This window comes from Salvia miltiorrhiza, chromosome 3 (genome assembly GCF_028751815.1).
Source record: "Salvia miltiorrhiza cultivar Shanhuang (shh) chromosome 3, IMPLAD_Smil_shh, whole genome shotgun sequence".
NCBI lineage: Eukaryota > Viridiplantae > Streptophyta > Magnoliopsida > Lamiales > Lamiaceae > Salvia > Salvia miltiorrhiza.
In genome coordinates this window covers 42,187,222-42,202,375 of record NC_080389.1, presented here as the reverse complement: position 1 = coordinate 42,202,375, position 15,154 = coordinate 42,187,222, and the positions used below count along the sequence as shown (strand labels likewise).

The 15,154-nt window shown below is 42.3% G+C and overlaps 1 protein-coding gene and 1 long non-coding RNA gene across 2 annotated transcripts; one reads left to right on the top strand and one right to left on the bottom strand.

The window, feature by feature from the left end:
• Nucleotides 1-288: 288 nt before the first annotated feature.
• Nucleotides 289-1,633, bottom strand: LOC131015844 (uncharacterized). Its single transcript, XR_009098701.1, has 3 exons — nt 1,493-1,633; nt 717-914; nt 289-614 (listed from the first exon to the last, which is right to left on the bottom strand). It is a non-coding gene; the product is annotated as an uncharacterized LOC131015844 (long non-coding RNA).
• LOC131015843 (very-long-chain aldehyde decarbonylase CER1-like) lies at nt 439-11,967 on the top strand. The gene is made up of 10 exons (XM_057944287.1): nt 439-579; nt 1,125-1,348; nt 1,418-1,650; nt 2,367-2,586; nt 3,415-3,790; nt 10,670-10,777; nt 10,859-11,059; nt 11,161-11,259; nt 11,331-11,504; nt 11,611-11,967. Exons 1-10 carry the CDS (start codon nt 520-522, stop codon nt 11,809-11,811), a joined length of 1,896 nt encoding a protein of 631 aa, XP_057800270.1. The 5' UTR covers nt 439-519; the 3' UTR covers nt 11,812-11,967.
• Nucleotides 11,968-15,154: the final 3,187 nt, after the last annotated feature.

The following is a 15,154-nucleotide window of genomic DNA, read 5'->3' as shown; positions in this document are numbered from 1 at the left end:
ATTTAAAGGCATAAATTTTTGTTATCCCTCATTTTTTCATGATAAATTTATCCATCAAAGTAAACGGACCTTTCGGTGGCACAAGAGAAATGCAGGCAGTTGTGCATTGGGTTAGCTTAGATAAAAATCTTTGGTTCAAGTGTAGATGTGAATGCCCAACGACAACTGTTGCCTACTTTATGCACTGACCCCATCAATTTGGCTGGTGAAACTCATAAATGCACCACAGCTATCTACAGACTCCATAGGCAAAAACACACCATGATACATTATCACACTTGCTGCACATTGTAACAATTATAAGTGTAATATTAGGTAGCCAAACTTTTTATGTTTCTCCAAGTGCATTGATAATTTAGGAGTATAGTAAGACAGCTGCCCACCCCAGGTAGGTATTTGATGGACTTTAATGAGATTAAGGTAGTATAGAGTTAGCAAAACCATTGTTTTGCTATATATATGTAGTGCTCATTGTGCCAAACTTCAAGTTGGGGAAGAAAGCTGACCAGTTGATGAAAAATGGCTACAAAACCAGGGATTCTCACTGAGTGGCCATGGACATGGCTTGGGAACTACAAGGTGGTTCTCTTCTCTTCTTTCGCATCACCTCTTATCTGCATTCACAAAAAGAAAATAATGTGTTACATTACCACATCTACTTGTTTATGACAATGTTGAGTTTGCTGTCATCAATGTTTTGGACTCCTCACACTCACACTGTGTGTTGTGCCTCCAAACTAAGATTTGTGTAACAATGCTTCTGTATGTCCACGTTGAAACTAAGAAAAATTGTCTCCAAAATTGCTTGCTTTTCTAGATACTTGTGCTCTGGATCTTCTGTGTTGCCACAAGCAAGTTGCTGAAGGTGATATTGATTCTTTACACTTGATGTTGGCATTTCCACATTTGTATCTCTGCATTTCAGTTCCATGTAATATTAGCTAAGGGGATGAGTAATCATTCATATATACAGAATACATAACCAAAAACCACAAACGAGGAGTACACATAAATATTTTAGAACGATCCCTAGAATCCGCCTTCTACATTTTCTCTTCTGTGGTTATTTGTGCTTCAGTTAGGTAGATGATACTTTTACCTGACTTTTTCGAGTTTTGATGTAGTACGTGGTATTGGCTCCCTCAGTAGCATATTCGGTATACTCGTACATTGTGAATGGTGAAAATGAGAGAGATTTGTCAAATCTCTTGATATTACCTGCACTACTATGGAGGATGGTGCACAATCAAATGTGGATTTCACTCTCCCGTTACCGAACAGCCAAAGGGAGTAACAGGATAGTTGACAAGAGCATTGAATTCGAACAAGTTGATAGAGAGAGAAACTGGTAATGTTCCCTTTCTCACCCAAACTGTCAATATGGTACAACCTAACTAAGTATGAAAGTGATTCACAGGGATGACCAAATTATTCTAAGTGGGCTTATGATCTACTCGGTATCGATGTATTACAAGGCAGCTCAACATCTTACCTGGTGGAGGACAGATGGGATGATCTGGACATTTATGGTTCATGCTGGTCCAGTGGAGTTCCTATACTACTGGCTGCATAGGGCATTGCACCACCACTTTCTTTACTCTCGATACCATTCCCACCACCACTCCTCCATTGTCACTGAGCCTATTACATGTAAGGAATCACAGCTCAAAAATACATCATGATATTAATTACAAATGATGTACGCATCATTAAAACATGCTCATCAATTTAATTTGTAAATTTATGCTTTCAACAGAAGTCTTCTTTTAGGGTGTTCAACAAATGATCCAACATATAAAAGAGGAACACAAAATATTCAGATCAGTTATGATGTACTGACCTGTTAGATCCTCTGTCTACCTTGTATGTTGTGTTGTAAATAAGACCCAATTGAATGAAAGTTTTTTAAAAATAAAAGGTTCCATATCGCATGCATTTCACAAGTATTTCTGGAGTAGGCTTGATTAAACATGATGTAGAAAGAAAATCCAATATTATAACAAAAAGAGCTAGCAATAAACTTTAGATCCGGTTGTAGATTGGCTCTCATGCAATCAACCTCTAAGTTTCTTTTATGATTCATGATTTAGACTTGAATGCATCTATGCTCACCTAAAGCTAGCTTAGTATAATTTAACAAAACGTAACTATAACATCACTCAGTAACTAAGCTCAATCATGCTCACCAGCAGAGATTTCACATTTCGGCTTCCATACAAAACTCAACTTCTGTCCCCCTCCCCACCCCTACCACCCTCTTATAGTGTCTCCCAAATAATTAATGATTGTAATAAGCAGTTAAAGTATGCATATCATGTTATTACTGTCTAACCCTTACTCACTCAAGAATTCCATTGTTGATGTAGCTGTAATTCACCCTTTTGCGGAGCATATTGCATACTTCTTGCTGTTCTCACTGCCATTTTTCACAACTATCTACATGAAGAATATGTCCATCCTCTCCGTGGTTTTATATCTCACTTATATCGACTTCATGAACAACATGGGCCACTGCAACTTCGAGTGCATCCCGAAACGGCTCTTCTCAATATTTCCCCCCCTCAAGTACCTCATGTACACGCCTTCGTAAGTATCTTGATCCATGACTTAATTTCAATATTTTGAAGATATTCCAGGAATATTCAGTTTAGTATTCCTTCAGCTTTTAGTCTCCATGTACTTATTAAGTGGGACCTTGTTTTGGCTGAGAATACCAATTCAACTTTACCCTCATGACCAAAAAAATGTCTCTTTCTCCCCTGCTGTTATGTCCCACTATCTGTCAAGACCCAAGAAATGGTGTTTAAGCAATTAATTCATGATGGCAGGATACAGGCATTTATATACTTGCTTCTTATTTGGAGGCCAATTGTATCTTCCGTTAGCTTCAGTCAACAAAGTATATCATTCTGTCCTACTTGGCTACTTAGTAATTCTTCTTTTCAACTTTCACTCCAAAGATAGATTTTACACTTTCATAGTTCAATCTCATCTTAGTCCCCTACAGCATACTTACGACTACATCTGTATGATATTAAATACTTAAGGAGCAGTCGATTTTAAATTCACTATATACAATTACCTATAGGCATTCATGGTATAACTAGCAAGAACATGTGCTTTATGCTTAAAAGGCTAATCTGGAGCTTTTGCAAATGGACATATGAAATTATCTTAGTTCCTGTGTTACAAGAGTGGGTAAATAAAATCAAACAGGAGAATAATTTATGATGGTACTATTTATCATACCATACCTTCAATTATGTTCTTCCTTACCGTAGCAGTTTCAATCTTTTGATGCAGGGATAACATACAAAAGTTATTTGTGAAGATAAAACTGTCTTAGTGAACAGTTATAATGTTAAAAAACATTGTCATAGTTCATTTCAACTGACGGCATAATTGGTGAAATAGGTATCACTCGCTGCATCACACCCAATTCCGCACCAACTACTCACTTTTCATGCCATTTTATGATTATATCTATGGTACCATGGACAAATCTACCGACTCATTATATGAAAGCTCACTCCTAAGGAAGGATGAAGCACCTGATGTGGTGCATCTGACTCATCTCACAACACCAGAATCCATATATCATCTCCGCCTAGGATTTGCATGTTTGGCTTCTGAACCTCAGAAATCCAAGTGGTACATGTGGTTAATGTGGCCCGTCACTCTTTGGTCCATGATGGCCACTAGGATTTACGGGCGCACATTCATTGTTGAGAGGAATGTCTTCAAACAGCTAAAACTGCAAACGTGGGCCATTCCTAAATACAGCATACAAGTAAAGACTACACTGAATGAGTCCTATTGAGGTTTCGTGTAGCAGCGGAACTCTCTCTCTCTTCAATTTTAGTCTTCTCCGTTGAACAGCAGGTAAGGACGACTCCCAGCGGGCCACCGGGCCACCGCGCCTCTTCCCACCTGAGCGCCACCCGCCTCTCCCACCGGAGTGCCGCCGCGCTTGACCCAGACGCAGACGCGTGACGCCCAGTCGCGAGGCCCAGTCGAGCAGTCCCTGCCTTTGCTCGCCTCCGTTTCCAAGCTCCGGCGGCCGCAGTCCCTTCGGCCGTTGAAAGATCTTGCGATCTGACGATCTGGTCTGCCGCCCTGAGGCCCCTGCCGAGCACCACCAGCCATCTCCGCCGCTCCGAGCCTCGATCCGCTGGATTCTTCTCGCAGGGATCGTTCATTTCCCAATATCGCCGTAGATCTTGTCGGTTTTAACCAAAACAAGTCTAGACAGACGCGATCCAGAACTGCCACAGCTGCTCTCCACTCCGGCGAGACCACGCATCCAGATCCACCGCAGCCCCCCAGTCCGGCGAGACCGCGTTCCAGCCAGGTCTTCCGCGATCGGCGTAGATCTCGTCGGTTTTAACCAAAAGAAGACCAGCGAGAAGCGATCCAGAACTGAAACAGCTGCTCTCCAGTCCGGTGAGACCACAACTCCAGGGCCACCGCAGCTATACAGTCCGGCTAGACCGCGCCTCCAGACAGCAGAGGGGGATTCCGATCCCATCAGATCGATCCGCTTTCAGCAGACCATTTTGGAGCAGCATGTCACGACTTTTTCTCTAGGTCTCTTCAGCGAACCTCGGATCTCCTTATCGGGCATATCCGGAGTCGCAGTGGATACGGTTCTCCTGTCGGACGTGTTCGGGGGGGCCGGATATAAGGTCTCAGGCAGTCTAGCGGCGGGGAGATGCGGCAGAGGTGCAGTTATCATCTGCGGCGGGCTGCATTTTGAATAGGTCCATTTTAAGAGATGGGAAAGGAGGTCTGGAGGGAGGTGAGGAAACGAGGGGAAGTGAGGAACGGAGCCGATGGAATGGTGAAGAAGCAGCTGAACCAAAAGACTCAAAGGTTTTCGAATCTTTGGAAAGCAAGAGACGAGAATGAAGCACAAAAAGTTACATTCTTTTTCAACAACATTCCAGAAGAATGTAGCTTTGATTTTTTGAGGAGAAAGTTCGGTTCCGTGCGAGAACCGACAGACATCTTTTGTCCAAGAAAGAGAGACAAAAAAGGGAAGCCTTTCGGTTTTGTTCGCTTCGAAGATGTTGAAGATAGGGACGGTTTGCTGGAACAACTTAATAAGTTGTGGATTGGGAGCTATAAAATTAGGGTGTTCAAACCGAGATTCGAGAGAGAAGTGAAGATCCAAGGAAGTAAAGGGAAGGGATTCAAAGCTGATGCAGGTAGAAAGTCGGAAAAAACAAAGGTCGTGCATGCCGCAAAAAGGATGATGGGGGTTTCTTTTAAGGAGGTGCTCACTGGATCCAAAGAAGGGGAGTCAGGATCTTCGGATTTGCTTCAGTTCAAAACTTCGGATGAGGAAACACGATGGCTAGATGGAGCTTTTACGGGTTTCATCAAAGATGAGTTCTTGTGGGAAGAGATTAAAGAAGAAATCAATAGCGAAATTGCTGGGAAACTGAAGGTGACGACGATGGGAGGAAATTTGGTGTTGATAAGTAGTGTCTGTGACGCGCCAACAGAAAAAGTTTTAACGGAAATGGATGAATGGAGTGAGTTCTGGTTTCAATGGAAGAGGAAATGGAACGTTGTGGATGTGTTTCAACAACGAGTGGTGTGGACGAGGTGGGTCGGGATCCCACTACATGCATGGAATCATCGCTTTTTTGAGTTGGCAACTGCAAAGTTCGGTCGGGTATTGAAGATGCATGAGAAGACGAAAGAAAAAGAAAAACTGGATGTTGCTTTGATTCAAATCTCCACGGGCCTTAGATCCATTGATCAAGTGACGGAGTGTTGTATTAATGGAGCAAGGTTCACGTTTCGCATTGAGGAAATTCACGAGAATCCTTTCTCTTCCATGCTCGGAGAGACGGAGTTCGAGGATTCGGGATCGGATGCAGGATGGACGAGCGGGGAGGAGTCCATGGATCCGGCAGCTGCAACCATCGGAGATCAGAACGAGAGCGGTGAAAGGGATGATGATGTTTCGGTTCTCCAAGAAATCAACGTTTCGTCTCATTCGATCCATGCAGACACGTTTGTCGAGGAAACCAATTATGAGGGGACGTTGGTAGGAGGATCGAAAATGCTTTTAAATTTGGTTGGGGCCGAAGGTGAGAGTCAGCCACTCGTAAAGGATGGGCAGATGGACTGCCACGCTTTTCAAAGTCCAAACCAAATTTTTGAGGAAGAAAACTGGGCCGACTCTCAGAAGGTACAACAAAAAAGCACAACTGGTGGCTTTATTGGTGTTTCTCTTGATGGGCCAGGAAGAAGCGTTTGTGAGGGAGGTCATACCTTAATGTCGACCCAAGCGCAAGGAGAGAAGAGAAGCGCTATTCTGGAAAGGGAAGAAGCCGATTCAGTTGTGTACATGGAAAATCAAGGTGCCAAAAATGTTGCAGATGACACGGCGTCGAAAGAGGATGGGCAAAGGATCGAAAGGAATGAGCCGCCGATTTTCAGCAACGAGGAAGGAAGTTGTTCAAACCAAAGTAAAAGGTGTGGGGATCGAAATTCAAAAGGAAAAAAAGGGAGAGAAAAGAAAAAGAATAGAAACAGGGAGAAAGAGAAATGGGAACACTTCATTTCAGATTTAGAGCCAATTGATGGAAGGGGGGAGGAAGTGGCAGAGCAGGAAAGAGAGGGGGAGAACGAAGAAGGGCAGGAGACGACAATTGGGGAGCAAAGTTCAGGTCAACAGATCTGGGATTTTGGAAAGAAGATCGGGTTGTCAAGTCGAATTCCAGACGAAGATGTTGCTCGACAGATTGAGGTGCAAGGTAATTTTCTTTCTTGCGAAAATGCTGGGAGTATTTTGAGGAATGTTTAATGAATTTGTTATCTTATAACATTCGGGGCTTGGGGAGTGTTGCGAAGCAGAGAGATGTTACTGATTTGGTGAAAGGGCAGAAGATCGATTTTTGTTGCTTACAGGAGACAAAGATGGAGGTGTTTAGGGACTTGTTCTGTAAATCTTGGTGGGGGTCTAATTATACAGACATAGCGATTAGGAACTCGGAGGGAAGGGCTGGAGGAATTGTTTGCTTGTGGAATAGGGAGGTGTTTGAAGCCTCTAGTACGTGGGATTTACCGGGGGCGGTGGTGGTGAATGGTAGGTACAAGGAGGGTGATATCTTATGTTGCATCATCAATGTGTACGCACCAGTCGGCTCAGGGGAAAAGCGGATCTTGTGGGATGCCTTAAGCTCAATTGTGGAACAAAATACGGATAGGAGTGTCTGTATATTGGGAGATTTTAACTCAGTTAGGAGGAGGGATGAACGTGTGGGCAGTGGGGAGGCGTTTGGAGTAGCTGATGCAAGAAGTTTTGAAGAATTTATCCGGGGGAACGATCTGGAGGAAATTAAAACTCAAGGTCGGAAATTTACCTGGTACAAACCAAATGGAAAGTGCAAGAGTAAGATTGATCGCTTCCTCGTTAATGAGAATTGGATGGCTGCTTGGGAAGGGACGTCGGCACGAGGACTTCAACGTTCAATTTCGGATCATTGTCCGATTATTCTCACTACAAGATCGGAAGATTGGGGACCAAGACCTTTTCGATTCCTCAATGCATGGGTGAATCATTCGGAGTTCGAGGAGATGGTCAAGCAGGTGTGGACGGTGACTAATGTGGGGGGATGGAGTTTTTTTGTGGTTAAGGAGAAATTGAAGAAAGTTAAAGAGGCCTTGAAGGTGTGGAATCGGACTTCTTTCGGTGACATTGACTACAAAATTCAAGAACTTCGGAAGGAACTTCAAGAGAAGGATAAGGTGGACGAGCAGAGAGGTCTTGAAGAATCAGAGGTGATTAGGAGAAATGAGATTCAAGCCCTGCTCTCCCTTCAACTCAAGAATAAGCAGATGATGCTGCAACAGAAAGCTAAACTCAAATGGCTCAAAGAAGGAGACACAAATTCGGGTTTTTTCCATAGGGCAATTCGTGGGAGACGGATTAAAAACGAGATTGGCGGAATGCTCTTTGAAAACTCGTGGATATCTAAACCGGATGAGGTTAAAGCAAGAGTGAGAAATCATTTTGAAGCTTTTTTCAAAAGGAAAGAACGACAGATGCCTGATTTCCCCTTGGACTTCATGAGGAGGAGAATTTCAAATGAAGAGAGGCATTGGCTGATCAGGGATTTTCATCTGGACGAGATTAAAGAAGCAGTGTGGAGCTGTTGTGGAGACAAGAGTCCGGGACCCGATGGTTTTAACTTCACATTCTGGAGAGCGGCGTGGCACGTGGTTAAAGAGGACTTACTCCAGGTTTTGAAGGAATTTCACGAAAATGGGAACATACCGAAAGGTGGTAATGCCTCTTTTATTGTTTTGATTCCGAAGAAAGAAGGGGCTGGGTCGATCGATGATTTTCGCCCAATTTCTCTTATCACCAGCTTGTATAAAATTGTGGCTAAAATCCTGGCTGACAGATTGAAGAGGGTTATGGGGTCGATCATTTCTGATAATCAAAGTGCGTTTGTCAAGGGTCGCTTCATCCTGGATGGGGTGGTTATCCTGAATGAAGCTATTTTTGAGGCAAAAAAGAAGAGAGTGGGCCGTATTTTCTTCAAGATTGACTTCGCAAAAGCATACGACTCTGTGCAATGGGATTTCTTGGATATGCTTCTCAGCCGACTTAACTTTGACGGACTTTGGAGGAAGTGGATTAAAGGGAGTCTGGAATCTGGAACGGCAAGTGTATTGGTGAACGGGTCATCGACGGGAGACTTCAAAATGGAGAGAGGTTTGAGACAGGGTGACCCGTTGTCACCTTTCCTTTTCCTTATCGTGGCAGAAGGCCTCAACGAGTTCATTGAAAGAGCAGCGGAGAGGCAGCTCCTGGTTCCGGCGAAGATTGGCAAGGATAAAGTGCCCATTTCACATCTGCAGTACGCGGACGATACTATCTTCTTGTTGGAGGCAGATGACAGAAATATGGAGAGCGTGAAGAAACTCCTGATTCTCTTCCAGTTTGTCTCGGGTTTAGCGGTAAATTTTGACAAAAGTTGTCTTCTGACAGTGGGAGTGGATGACGCAGTTGAGAGGAGATGGGCATCGCTCCTCATGTGCAAGATCGGATCCTTTCCGTGCAACTACTTGGGTACTAAAGTGGGGGGGCGCAGCAATGGTGTTGGAGATTGGAAGTTTTTGGTTGAAAAAGTTTCAAACAAAGTGGCAAGCTGGAAGAAGAGACATCTTTCGCTGGCAGGACGAATTACTCTAGTCAAGTCGGTGTTGCAATCCATCCCGGTTTATCAATTATCCCTCGCTTTCATACCTAAAGCGGTGATTAAGGAACTTAATTCACTGTTCTCAAAATTTTTGTGGGGAGGAGGTACACAGACGTGCGGTATCACCTGGTTTAAGTGGAATGCCTTGTGCCTCAATAAGGATTCAGGTGGTCTGGGGTTTCGGAATATTGATTGGTTTAATCAGGTCCTGTTAAGTAAGTGGCTCTGGAGGTTTTTGGGGGAGGGGAAAGCTTTGTGGGTAAGGGTGATCAAATCGCTTTATGGGGAGCTAGTGTGGGGGGAAGGGGGAGAATGTTCGGTGGCGGGCAGAGGTGGACAGAAAGGGTGGTGGCAAAAAATTGTAGATAAGGGAGGAGGAATGAGAGATCGGTGGTTCATCAATAATTTGAGGCGAAGAGTTGGGGATGGGCTTGAGATTAGCTTCTGGGAGGATGTGTGGGTGGTAGACAAACCCCTTAAGTTTGTGTTTCCGAGATTGTATAATTTGAGCCTAAACAAGAAAAGGCTGGTTGGTGAAAGCGGGTTTTGGGAGGGAGGGTCGTGGGTATGGAGGTTGGAGTGGAGGAGGGAGTTAAGAGAGAGGGAGAAAGGGCTTGAGGAGGATCTCCGGTTGGTGATTGCTGATTCTGTTCCTTGTGTAGGTGTAACAGACGGATGGAACTGGAAGGCGACAACAGATGGATGCTTCACAATCAAGTCGGCATATGAAATTGTGGCAAAAACAAGAATGGAGCAACAAGTTTTACCTTTGGAGATGGCAAAGGTTTGGAAGGCCCCAACACCAAATAAAGCCAAGGTGACGGCATGGAGATGTCTTAGAAACAGATTGGCAACATGTGATAATTTGAGTAGAAGAAATGTCCAGATCAGCGTGGAGGAGAGATGGTGCAATGCATGTGTTTCTAGTGAGGAAACGACGGAACACCTGTTCCTCCATTGTCCGAAAGCAGCGGCGGTGTGGGACCAGATCTTTCAATGGCTCGACATCAAAACGGCAAATCCGAGAGGTATCTTTCAACACTTCATTTCTTTCATTGCGGCTGGAAAAAATAAGAGAGAAAGAAGACTGCTTCAAGCTTTGTGGGTTGGAACAGTGTGGTTGCTCTGGGAAAGCAGGAATGGTAGTCGTTTTCAGGACAAGGCTTGGGATATTGATAGACTTGTATTACAGATTAAGGGGAGACTTTGGAGTTGGAACGAGGCCTACAAAATAGTGGAGTTAGGAATTTCTTTTACTTCTTGGTGTTCCAAAGACTTCAAACTTGTTTTATTGTTTTGATTGGCATTCCTGATGCCTTGATCCATTTTCTTTCAATAAAATTTTTACTTTACTGATCAAAAAAAAAGTAAAGACTACACTGATTCTGATTCGTATGTTGCAATACAAAATGAAGTTTCCTAACATTCGTTTCATGTCCCTGCAGTACTACATGCAATGGCAGAGAGAAGCAATAAACAGTATGATTGAGGATAGTATACTAGATGCTGATGCTAAGGGTGTTCGGGTGTTGAGCTTAGGCCTATTGAATCAGGCAAGTAACAGAGCTACAACTGGATACTTTTTGTAAAATGTAAACTCATCAGCTATTTATATTCTTGTTCATGTGATGCAGGGTGAGTGGCTGAATAACAATGGCGAACTGTTCCTAAATAGGAACTCTCAGCTAAAAGTAAAGTTGGTAGATGGAAGTAGTTTAGCAGTTGCAGTTGTGCTAAATAGCCTTCCGAAAGGAACAACTCAAGTTGTCATTAGAGGCAACCTATCGAAGGTGGCATACTCTGTTGTCCTTTCTTTATGCCAAGAGGGGATCCAGGTATTTATAATCTGTTTCGCCATAGACATTGGATCATTGCATAAATGGAAGGATGAATATCTTCTCAATTAATTGGCATCCTATGCCTTAAATTGCACTAGGTATATACCACATTGGTGGATGACTACAAAAAACTCAAAGCAAGACTTACAAAAGAAGCCGGAACCAATTTGATCCTCTCTAAGCACAATGCTCCAAAGGTAGTGATAATGAAACTAAGGTGTGCTCGTGTGGTTCAGCCTTGTGCTAATACAAATTGTGACTTGCGCAGATATGGTTAGTGGGAGACGGTCTAAGTGAAGACGAACAGCTGAATGCACCCAAAGGAACATTGTTCTTTCCCCTTTCACATTTTCCGCCAAAGAAGATTCGCAAAGACTGCTTCTATAACACTACACCAGCAATGCTGGCTCCCAAGCATCTAGAAAATGTCGACTCTTGCGAGGTTAGGCACAAACCAAGCTTCCTATTAATTAATATCTAAATGAAAATAATTCCATCCTTCCCTTTTTTTTTCCTTCCTTTTTCCTTTCTTTGTCAATGCACGACAGAACTGGTTGCCCAGACGAGTTATGAGCGCTTGGCGTATAGCTGGAATATTACACGGTTTGGAAGGATGGGATGTCCATGAGTGTGGAAACATGATGTTCGATATTGAGAAAATCTGGCGAGCCAGCCTTGAACACGGGTTCCGTCCCTTGATCAACGTTGCTGACTCAAAGCCAAATCCACAGCCACCGGCAGGGAAATGATTTGGCCATTCTACATCTAGAATCACAATTGAAATCTTAATACTCAGAATCAACGACGTCACAAGGTCTTCTGACCTGCGATGCTTACTTCAGAAAAATTCATGTCAACCACAAAAAAAAAATCATATAATATATTACTGAAGCTATGTTCTTTAATGAGTGCTTTTCATGTCAATTTTCTTCAGAATTTCCTTCCAGACCTAACTTAAGATGCAAAATTTTCTTCTTTCTGAACTGGAAACAAATCAACGGAGAAGAGATAGCATTGTCCGTGAAAGCATCAAAATTCAGATATGTAAGCAAAGCAATTTGGAAAATTAAAATCAAACAGAAATAGAAAAGATGAGCAAACCGGAGGTTGTGGGATTTGACCCTGTTAATATTCAACAAAAAAATCTCGTTGAATATGACGTGAATAAATGGTGACCGTTAAATTAGATAAGATCAACGGCTGAGATTTTGTCTCTGTACTTTGAATATTTAGTGGTCTCCATTGAACTCTTCCCTATATATATATATATATATATATATATATATATATATATATATATATTGTGATTCTCGTGAGAACTACATTTTTCTTCAAAACACGAGAACCATTATAATTAATACATCCACTATTAAATTAATGCACTCAGGGGCGTAGCCAGGGGGGCTAGAGCCCCCCCCCCACCCCCCCAAATTTTGAAAAAAAAATAAAAATTATAATATGCATATTATTTTTATTTTAATATATATATATATATATATATATATATATATATATATTATAACATAGGAAATTAAGGCTGAAAACCCTTACTAGCACTGAAACCAAAAAAAGGAAATTAAAAACCCTTTTTTAGTTATGTTATTTGGAATGTATTAGAACTATACTCCCTCCGTCCGTCAAAAGTGGGGCACTTTAGGTGGGCACGGGATTTAATAAAATTGGTGATAATTTTGATGTAGTGGAGAAAGGGTCCCACCACTTTGAGATATGTGGTTGAGATTGAATTTGGAGTGGGTTTTTTTGTAAATAAAGAGTGTTTGTAAGGTTAAAAGGTTAAAGTGGATGGTAGGACTATTTCCTTAAAAGGAAAGTGGTACACTCTTTGCGGACGCCAAATATAGTAATTGTGCCCCATTTTTGGCGGACGGAGGGAGTATTATCTATGAAAATGTCGTTATTATTATTATATTTGTATTTTAGTAAAAAATGTCTAAAATGTATTGAATGCCCCCAAAAAAAAAATTCTGGGGGCGGTGTTCAGCCCCCCCCCCCCCAAAAAAAAAAAAATCCTGGCTCCGCCACTAAATGCACTTGAAAAAAATCCTGGCTCCCCCCAAAAAAATCCTAGCTCTAGTATTCAAACCAAAGTGATCCATTCATTTAATAAGATATACATCCACCATCGATCTTAATGATGGAATGACTAAAAATAGTTCTCTTTTCTTATTTTTTTTTAGTGGATCTTACTTAAACCTCGGGTGCATTATTTTCAAACCTTCCATCATCAAATTTTTTTTTAGTGCACTAATTTTAACATTGGATGCATTATTTTTTACCGTGAATGCATTAATTATAATGGTTCTCACGTTCTCACAAAAAAAAAATGTAATTCTCACTATAATGTTACACATCAAATTTATAAAATGATATTTGTAAAATGGGGTAAGTGCCTAAATACCCCAACTATTTTTATTTTTGCATTTTGCATCAATTTGAAAATTTCACAAACAATATACCTTAACTATGCTATTAAGCAATTTTTTTCATTCTCCGTCAAGATTGCACAGGTGCGGGGGGGCGGGTGCGGGAGCGATATGATTCGGGTGCGGGGATACGGATTTTCAAAAATTATAGGGTGCGATTCGTGAAGGATACATCTATTATATTTATATATTTTATTACATATAACCAATCAAATATATATATTTTTATATATTTTATTATATATAAAACCAATAAAATTTATAGGGTGCGATTCGAGAATTTAGAAGACTTAGATTAGAGAGTATAATGTATTAGTTTAAATATTTAATACTACATTTAAGTAAAAATATATAAATTGAGCCCAATAAAAAAAAGCATGACCCATGAAATTAACAAAAATCGGCCCATGAGATTTAATTAAAAGAATCGGCCCATTTTCTTCTCAACCCTATTCTCTCTCCTTATCACAACCCACCGCCCTCTCTCTCTCTACTCTCACGCGGCGCCCCCCCCCCCCCTCTCTCTCTCATCCGTAATCCCTTCCCCAAACACTCTCTCTCTCTCATCCAACAGCTCGAGCAGCAGCACCTCCACCACAACCAATGGCCTCCGCCACTCCCCTTCCTCCATTCCCATCACAAGATCCGACCCCAACAGCTCGAGCAGCAGCACCTCTGCGTTTCAGGGACGGCGGAGATGAAGGATATGAGGCCGGCGCGGCCGAAGAACTTGGCGACGAAGACGGTGGCGTGGCCTTGTGCGTCGGTGCTCTCGATCCACTGCAAACAAGGTCTTAGAATACAGGTTTCGCTGCACCCTTTTCGAAGCACGCGGCAACCGTCTCGGATCATGCCGCCTCGCCTCCTGCCAGCCAACAAGAGTGAATCCCGATTCGCGAATCCGATTCGCGAATCCAAATTTTTTTTTTTGATTTTTGGGGGGATTCGCCAGGTGGCGAATCCCGTGCGAATCCCACGCGAATCGCGCCCGCACCCGCCCCCCGCGCGAATCGGATACTGCACGGGGTTGATTTTGCGCGAATCCGTGCATTATAGTTCTCCGTTAAATTACCCTCAAATTGAAGTTGGACTTGGCAGCCGAAAAAATTGACGTGGCACCAACAACCGATATACCGAACAACAACGTTTTCCTTGACAATAAAACGTCATCGTTTTATCTTAATTTAAAGTATTTAGGTGTAGTTAGGGTTCTTATGCCATTAATAGATTATTAGGGTTTTTATGCCCTTAAATTATCTTAATTAGAATTGCACCCAACCCTCGTCGTCTCCTCTCACTTCCGCCTGCTCTCACCTCTGCAACCGGCAGCAGTGATAGTACCAACAAATGCCCTTAATAAATTTAGAATTATAAGGTTCATAAGCTTGAAGATATAATTAGAGTTCTTATTCATTCTCAACGTCAAATCCATTGAAAATTGAAAGGAGAAATAGGCTGAGACTTAAGGTTGAAATGATTTACATATTTCAAAAGCCGAATTGAAAACCACAAAACACGAAATCGAAAGTTGAATCGCTGAACGATTGCTTAAAACCTTGGCTCCAAACCACCAAGGCGTTGAACCATTTCTTCGAGATGCCAATCGAATCCTCCACCCCAATTCCTTCAACGCGAACATGTCTGGAAA